The sequence below is a fragment of the Eutrigla gurnardus genome (assembly GCF_963514095.1).
Source record: "Eutrigla gurnardus genome assembly, chromosome: 19".
NCBI lineage: Eukaryota > Metazoa > Chordata > Actinopteri > Perciformes > Triglidae > Eutrigla > Eutrigla gurnardus.
The window spans coordinates 19,805,111-19,813,415 of NC_139930.1; the positions used below are offsets into that span (position 1 = coordinate 19,805,111).

Consider the following 8,305-nt stretch of genomic DNA (forward strand, 5'->3'; position numbering starts at 1 on the left):
TCACGGTGGGGGAAAGCACATTAATGGACGATCCACTTAGAAACAAACATAACATCTGGATTTTATTTACTTTAGCAATCTAGTGCAAAGTTCACTCAAAGAAAGAAAGAAAAAATGCTTCTAAATGTTAATGCTTTTTTTTTTTTAATCTCTCATGTCCTATAAATCCAATTTAAACTTTATTTACATAAATCTGGCATTATATATTATACAGGGTCACGCATTAAGTTGGAATAATTTGCAAATGTCTTGTATTTTATCGCTCCAAACAAATGTTATGCATGAATACATTTTCACCTGAATAATTGGGACATATAACGTAATCATTGCACCTGATCAAAAGTGATTACTGATGCATTTAAATAGCAATAAAAAGAGGATTGTGTCTGAAAACGAAACATTCCAACAGCACACACTATCACACACCTCCTGCCAGTCTCTTCTCCTTAATCTGAGCTAATCAAACACTCTAATCAATCAACCGTGTGATTCAGCCTGGCCCTCGGAGTTGAACAGGGACAGTTTATCCAGGTAGGTGAGGGCCTTGCAGGTCACCAGGCCGTAGTAGGTGTGTAACAGGGAGCATCTTCCACCCTTCTGCCCCAGGTCTGCCCACACTGTGTCGAGTTCGTGGCTTTCCATGACCGCTGAGCTGAACAGATAGCGGTAGCAGCAGGCGTTGTAGCGGACGTGTTTCCCTCCAGAGAACCTGGCGCTGTGGGTCGGAGCCACTCCGGCCTTCTGGGCACAAAGGCCCACAAACACATCGGCTGGCACGGGAGCTCGGACTGCTGCGGACGCCACGTACACCTTTCGGACCACGTCCTGGGATAGGATGTAAGCCGTCCCGTCACAGTATTCAGGCAGGTACTTATCAGGGTAGAGTGCTGGGGGCAGGTAGCCAAGACTGTTGAGGTCCCTGTCAGGTGAGTCCCTCTGAATCACCCTGCCTAAATAAAGGTCCTCAGGGTGCCTGTGCAGCCCGAGTAGGTAGTCTCCGATGGCGGGGAGGTTCACAAACACGGAGTCCTTGGTCAGCAGGACAAAGCGTGCCACGGGACAGAAGGCAATCACCCAGCGCAGGGCTAGCACTGTCCTTTCCGTGGGGCCACGGAGGGACGAGTCAGCCACAGCGTGACCCTGGACCATGTCCCCGTAGCGGTCAGACTCCATCATGAGGGCCTTCTGTGCAGCGGAAGTCTCAGTTGATCCTAAGAAGAAGAGTATCCGCACCGGGAAGCCTCGGACGAGTGTCTGGTTGGCCCACGTCCTCCTGACTGCGTCTCTTTTGGTGACATTGGCCGGGGAGCTGAAGACCAGGGCGAGGAGGAAGAGGTCAGAGTTCCTGCAGGCATCGGGGTTAGTGATGGGGTACGCCTGGGAGATGTTCTCCCTGGCGTTGCTCAGGTCTAGTTTCCTGGCTCTCTCCCTGACTTCGACAACCATGCCGTCAGTGTAGACGCCAGGCGTGGGCTGCAGGAGATACTCCTCGACGAAGTCGGCCCCAAACAACAGGGCGTGGAAGAGGAGGACGTTGAAGAGGAGGAAACACCACTGGTGGGTACGCAGCTTGCACAGAGAGCACTTAATCATCAAACAAATAAAAAAGACAAAGTATGAATCATCATAAAAGTGGCCAACTGAACAGTTATGATGTACAAGCTGCAGATAAATAACACGGTACCTGCATGGCAGCAGCCTGAACAGCGTTGTTGTTTCTCCGTTGCCTCCCGCTGCTGTCACTTCAACAACAACGCTCACTGACAGACAGGGTTTCAGCTTTCATGAAACTCTAGTAGCATGTAACCCTGCACCCCAAGTCACATGCTTCATCAAGAGGATCCTGCAGGCTTATGTACACACACACACACACACACACATACAACATTAATGATAAAGAGAATGGACAGTAGGATCACACCACAGGGACATTCAGGACAAGTTTGAAATGCGTTCATACACGTGTTTTTATGATTTAAGGTGAGAAAAGAGAAATGTTCCCACTTTTCTGCAGATGAATGTTAAAAGACCCTTCTAGTGAATTTAATTTTAATATTCATATGAATATGAGATTATTATATCAGCACTGGCCTCAAAAATCCAGCATAACGTTTTTAATTAATGGATCATTCTTCAAATTGATTTTTGAAATCATCATCCATTTTGCAATTGAAAACATTGGATCTTACATTCACCCATCACATTCTATCCTCTTGGCTTTTATTTTGATATAGGCTTAATTTACTTTTACTTCCGTATCACATCTCTGTCTATCTCCATAACTCAATTAAAAGATGGAAAAAAATAAGTAATTTGCAAAAGAAAAAAGAAGAATCTTCTGTGACAATCAATGAAATTATGAGCAGTATATTATGATGTGTTGTTTGGTTAATACCAGCAGGTGGCAGCAAAGCGCTATAAAGTCGGATGTCAACCGCGTAAAAAAAACGCGAAGAAGAAGAAGTCAGCGGCTTCATTCGCCGGGTGACGCGCTTCCCCAAACATTGAAAAGTCATGGCGGCTTCCATTGAGAGTTTACTGGAGGAAATCTCCGATGTGGAAGATCCAATTGAAGAGCTGCAGAGTTTAAAAACGGCGTTATTATCGATCCCGCTCAGCGCGCTGAGAGACTCGGTTAGCGGACAGCGTCTCAACGTCATATTCTCTCTCTTACACTCAGAGGACAGGTCGGTTTCACACACTGCGTTACTGTTAACTGCTGAGTCACTGCCATCTCTATTATTGTGTCATTAACGCTTAGTAAACAGTACGTGGATATACAGGTAGGGCGAGCTAATTAGCTAGTTTTAAAAGGGGCTGCTGTGCTAATTGTTAGCAAGCTAACTGGCTATGATGCTAGCAGCAATATACAATGCAGGATGGACAGTTAGCCTTGTATTGTTGCAATTTTGGAGTTAAAATCACATAATGGCTCTCGTATTAAGTGTGTTTGGGGGTTGGTCATGCCTACCAAATACATTTGTGGACAGTGCAGATGCAGAATGGCTGCTGTTACACTTAAATGTGAACATCTGCTGGTTTTCTAAAAATGACTTTCTGGCTCTGCGGTGGTATTTTTCATTATTATTATAACACTTTTTTTACAGGGTTACAGCAGGAAAAGGGGGTAACGCAAATGACAAAGCATTGCAAACTACATAATTACAAAATAGAATAAAAAAAAATAAGAATAATAATGATTCATAAATGAACTGAGAACCCTAACATTGCTGTGTTCACAGGGAGCAGGTTGAGCTGTGTGTGGACGTCCTTGAACGCATCTTGCTGGCCCTCAGCCCCGTGACCCTGGCCCAGAACTACAGAGCGGAGCTGCTGGGCGGTCTGACTCATCCTAATGAATCCGTTAAGATACTGGCCTTGACACAGGTAGGCTGATTGAATAAGTACACTCACAGACGCATGTAATTACCTTTAAACCACACAGAACTTGTCAAATGTTTTTTTTCTTTTTCTGTCAGATTGGCAGAATAGTGGAGCACCCTGACGCCGCCACTGAAATCCTCAACAACCAAGACATTGTCGGAGCGCTGATCAACGCCATCGGGGACGAGAAGATGGCCGTGGCGAAGCAGGTGATGACTCGAGCGTTGACGTATCTTTTGGATGATATTTTTCATGCAGCGGGCGCGGTAATTGTTTTTCGTTTTCTTAGGCCATCAAGTCTCTGGCCAAACTGAGTCACTCCAAGCCCGGCTTAGACAAATTGTTCCAGAGCGACCTGCTGAAAGTCATGAAGGATGTGATGGCCACGAGTGACATCGTCAGATACAGGATATATGAGGTGCGTTCAAACGGGATGCAATTGTTGTTTTTTCCCCCAAGTAAATTTAATTAAGAGATCGTGCTGGAATGTGGGCACTAGGATTCAGTTATATTAAAGTTTGTATGCAATGCATATTATTCTGCACACATAAGACAGATCTCATATTGATTCCCTAATAAAGACGTTTCTTTCTGCTTGCAGCTGGTGGTGGAAATCTCGTCCGTGTCTCCCATTTCCCTCGGTTACTGTGCCAACAGCAGCTTGATTTCACAGCTGCTTGGAGAACTGACAGGAGATGATGTATTGATCAGGTAAAAAGATTCATCCTATAAATAGTAACTGTAGAAAATGACAATGTCGTTACTGCAAATAAAGAGTTGCTTCATTGTCCGACATCTTTCAGTCTCTGTAAGTTTGCAGCTGTCTGTTGTCTGTTTCTCCAGAGCCACAGCCATTGAGATGGTGACCACTTTAGCCCACAGTCAGCATGGCCGCCAGTATTTGGCCCAGCAAGGTATAATGGACAAGATCTCCAACATGATCAGAGGAGCAGAGACCGACCCTTTCTCCTCCCTCTACCTTCCTGGTGAGTCTCTTTTAGAAAACTGCTCCGTGAAGCATATTCCTTCATTTAATACAATTCAGTTCTGCATGATTCAGTCCATTACAGTGTCACTATGACCTCCTGTAGGTTTGGTGAAGTTCTTTGGAAACCTGGCCATCATGGACAGCCCACAGCAGGTTTGTGAAACCTACCCGGCCTTCCAGAACAAGGTGTTTGAGATGGCTCTGGACCCGGACCCAGCAATGATCGGCGTGGCTCTGGACACTTTAGGACTACTCGGGACTACTGTGGAGGGCAAGCAGGTCCTTCAGAAAGCAGGTTAGCATGTTATCTTTGTCATTTGTCCAGAGTTGTCCCAGGTTTTGTTTAACAATAGCCAATAATGAGTCATTATAGCGGATGTTTTTGAACTGATTCTCTGTTTGTCTTCAGGAGAAAAGTTCAAGGCTGTGTTGACAAGAATGAGCCGGCTTGCCAGCGCTGGAGCTACAGAGCTCAGGGTGCGCAGCTTAGACGCCGCATCACAACTCCTCACTCTCCAGGTGAATGAATAATGAATAATCATGACCATAAATCTTTTTTTATGTCTTTTAAAGGCCATCTTCAGAGATGAATTCATGATATCTTTCATGTTTTATTTCAGCCAGAGGAGCAGACAGAAGACCTCTTGGCCCTGACGGAGTCCTGGTTCCACCTTCTGTCCGACCAGCCCATGGACATGATACGCAACATCAGCACCCAGCCCTTCCCAGAGCTGCATTGTGGGGCTCTGCGGATATTCACTGTGAGTGCGACCACCATGAGTTCCTTGTTATGTTACCGACCTTATGAACACAACAGCATAATGCCATACATATTGCTCCAGTCTCAGTTGTATCTTCATCAGTGGATATGTGTGTGTTTTCCAGGCCATTGCCACCCAGCTGTGGGGTCAGAAGTTGATGATCAGCACTCCCAGTTTCATGGAGTTCGTGTTGGACCGTTCAGCGGGTCAGACAAAGGACGCCAAGGACGCCAAGTTTGAACTGGTGGGGTCGCTGGTGGGTTCGTCGACAGCAGCGGAGGTACTGGGCAGCCAGTATTACATCCGTCTGAAGACGTATCTCCGAGAGGGACCGTACTACGTTACAGCTGTGGCCACAGTCGGCACAGAAGGAGCAGACTGATTCAAACAGACTCTGATTCATGGGTTTCTAGTTGCTTGAGTGATGGGTAAGTGCCTGAATAAGCGAGCCGTGGGTTAACATATGATATATCCTTATATCATTTATCCATATACCTGCTATAATAAAGGCATTCTCTGATAAATACAGAAGTTGACCATTTAACACAAAGGGAGATGGTGCTCAGTAGATTAAAACTTTCCTGGGGTTTTCAACAGAAATTGACTAAAATGCTTGTGAATGTTCAACAATATGCAGTTCAACTGCATAAAGAAACATTAAATCATAAAAGGTGGTTTAACTACTTTTGGAACCTTTAGATGCTCATCATTTAGGTTTTCTACACAGATAAATATATTTAACAGGACATTTAACATCAGTATTTTTTCTGTAAATCAATTGTAAACAAAACAAGGGACCATAATAGAACATTTGTTTACGTTTCCAAACAAAATTCCACCTTATTTTTGGGAGTCAGTGAAACGTCTGGTCTAGTAAAGGTGGTCGACGCTCCTTTAGTAACTTTGTAAACACAATACCACTCTTTTTTGCATATTGGCACTTTTTTTTTTATCATATTGAGTCGCTCTAACCACAGACTAAATAAGTGGGAAGAACGTAAAGGGACAAAATCCCACTGTGTTCTACATCAAGTTCAGTTTGTCATAAGGAGGACTAATACTCTGGCTTAGAAACTGCATTGAAGGAAGCTTAACTGAAAACTGGGGCTGTGGGCTTTTGCATTGCATTATGGGAAATGAAGAATAAAGTGCGTTTGAAGCTTGACCCATGCCAGACAATAAAACATGTTTTGTATTAAAGAGGATGCAGTTTGACAACGGATGTTTGCTTTTCATATTTTGCACAAGGGTCACACAAACTTACATTCAGAAATTAAAAAGCCTTGAATGTTTTTCAAAACTATAGTTTTTGTGGCATCAAACCAGTTTATGATGAAGAGATTAAAGGCAGAAATCTTGAGTGCCACTTCAACTGTAGTCTTGAGTGTCTGTCGGCTCACTTTCATCAGCGTAAGTCATCGGGTTGTATTAATATACAAGTGCAAGTGTTTTCCAAAGTATTCTCAGAGGTTCTTTGGTTGTTCCAAGCCGTGGAAATGGTCGTTTGAGATGATTTTACACATCAGTGTGTATGAAGTTAAGGATTTAGTATTTGGGTCTGAGAGATCCAACAGTTCAGCTCTGCTTCCCTTAAGATACCAAGTATCAGATATCAGGCAAAGTCTCACAACAGTTCCATTTTGTTCACACTTGGTGGAATTAGTACTTAGAATTTTACTTAAGTGTCGAACTAAAATACTCCATTACAAGTAAAGTGTTACCTGAATATAAAGTACGGAGTATTAAAATGCCACACTGGGCATTAACCTTCAATGTGATGCATTTACACCGTTTAGTGACAGTATTACAAAACAATACTATGCGGTCCTTAACTTTTGGAAAGCAGCCTTATGCTAAAATTATTTAAGTAATTTCCCCCTCATTCTCAATCAATGACAAAAACAGTATTTTAGATTTGCAAATTTATTAAAGACAACTGAAATATCACATTCATTCATTTACAACCGCTTATCCGGGGTCAGGTCATGGGGGCAACAGCTCCAGCAGGAGACCCCAAACTTCCTTAGCCTGGGCCAGTGAGGAGATATAATCTCTCCACCTCGTCCTGGGTCTTCCCTGCAACCTTCTCCCATCTGATGGTGCCTGGAACACCTCCCTAGGGATCCTGTGGAATATCACATTGCCATAAGTATTCAGACACATACGTCTGTATTAAGTTTAAGCACCTTCTTGGTTCTGAAGAAACCACCTGGATTTGGGGATTTCCTAGCAGCCCTCCAGGCTCCAGCTGGGCCACTCAGGACATTCAGAGTTGTCCAGTCCGGTCTTCATCCTGTTGAAAGGTGAACCTTTGAGTCCAGTTTCAGGTCAGTGGAGTGAAGCAGTGATCCTTCTGAAGTCTCTCTTCCATCTCCACACAGGATCTCTGCAGCTCAGCCAAAGTGCTAAATAGCTCAGTTTGTCCCAACAACCAGATCCAGGAAGAGTCCTGGTTGTTCCAGACTTCTCCCGTCTAAGAATCATTCCTTGGGAACCGTCAATACAGCTAATTTGTCTGCACATTTTCCCCAGACCTGTGCCTCAACACCATCCCATCTGAGCGCTGCAGGTCTGCTGGTCTGATAAGAGTCCTCAGCTGTGAGGCCTCATATAGACAATGTGTGTCCAATCAGGTGAATGTACCACAGGTGGGCTCCAATCAAGGTGCAGAACCGTCCCACAGACAATCAAGAAGAATGGGAATTAAGTATTAAGTGTCTGAATGCTTCTGATAATTTAGTTATGTTCTTTTTAATACATTTGCTTTGTCATCATTATGAATTTTAAACAATTTTAGCCTAAAATAAATAACATTCTTTACTATAGATTAGCAGTTTAGTTCTCTCATCATTAATTAAACCTGTGGACGGCTACTGTGCTTACTTTATTAAATATTAGTAAAAGTATTTCCATTTTCACAATTCAGAGTTGATCAGAGTTGATCGTGCAAAACATAAATGATAAATAAATGATGAAGAATGATTGCAGCTTAAGATAAGACTTAATGGATCCCTGAGGGGAAATTCAGAATCTACCCAACATTATATAAAGTCATTAAAATGAGCTCCACCATCACCTGCGACATTAAAGTGATGTATGATATAATAAGTAATACTTCTGAAATGGGCCACTGTGAACAGAAAGTACATTTTCTTTTAACGATTTAAGCGTA

General features: G+C 43.5%; 2 protein-coding genes across 2 annotated transcripts; one reads left to right on the forward strand and one right to left on the reverse strand.

Moving 5' to 3' along the window:
• Nucleotides 1-233: 233 nt before the first annotated feature.
• b3galt9 (beta-1,3-galactosyltransferase 9) lies at nucleotides 234-1,593 on the reverse strand (the record flags this gene model as incomplete). Its single annotated transcript, XM_084034594.1, has 1 exon — nucleotides 234-1,593. One exon carries the CDS (start codon nucleotides 1,591-1,593, stop codon nucleotides 478-480), a length of 1,116 nt encoding a protein of 371 aa, XP_083890720.1. The 3' UTR covers nucleotides 234-477.
• Nucleotides 1,594-2,476: 883 nt separating this feature from the next.
• On the forward strand, nucleotides 2,477-6,336 carry psmd5 (proteasome 26S subunit, non-ATPase 5). The gene is made up of 10 exons (XM_084034603.1): nucleotides 2,477-2,687; nucleotides 3,243-3,387; nucleotides 3,480-3,593; nucleotides 3,674-3,802; nucleotides 3,986-4,095; nucleotides 4,228-4,370; nucleotides 4,476-4,667; nucleotides 4,782-4,891; nucleotides 4,993-5,133; nucleotides 5,258-6,336. The coding sequence occupies exons 1-10, from the start codon at nucleotides 2,515-2,517 to the stop codon at nucleotides 5,513-5,515; spliced, it is 1,515 nt and encodes a 504-aa protein (XP_083890729.1). The 5' UTR covers nucleotides 2,477-2,514; the 3' UTR covers nucleotides 5,516-6,336.
• Nucleotides 6,337-8,305: the final 1,969 nt, after the last annotated feature.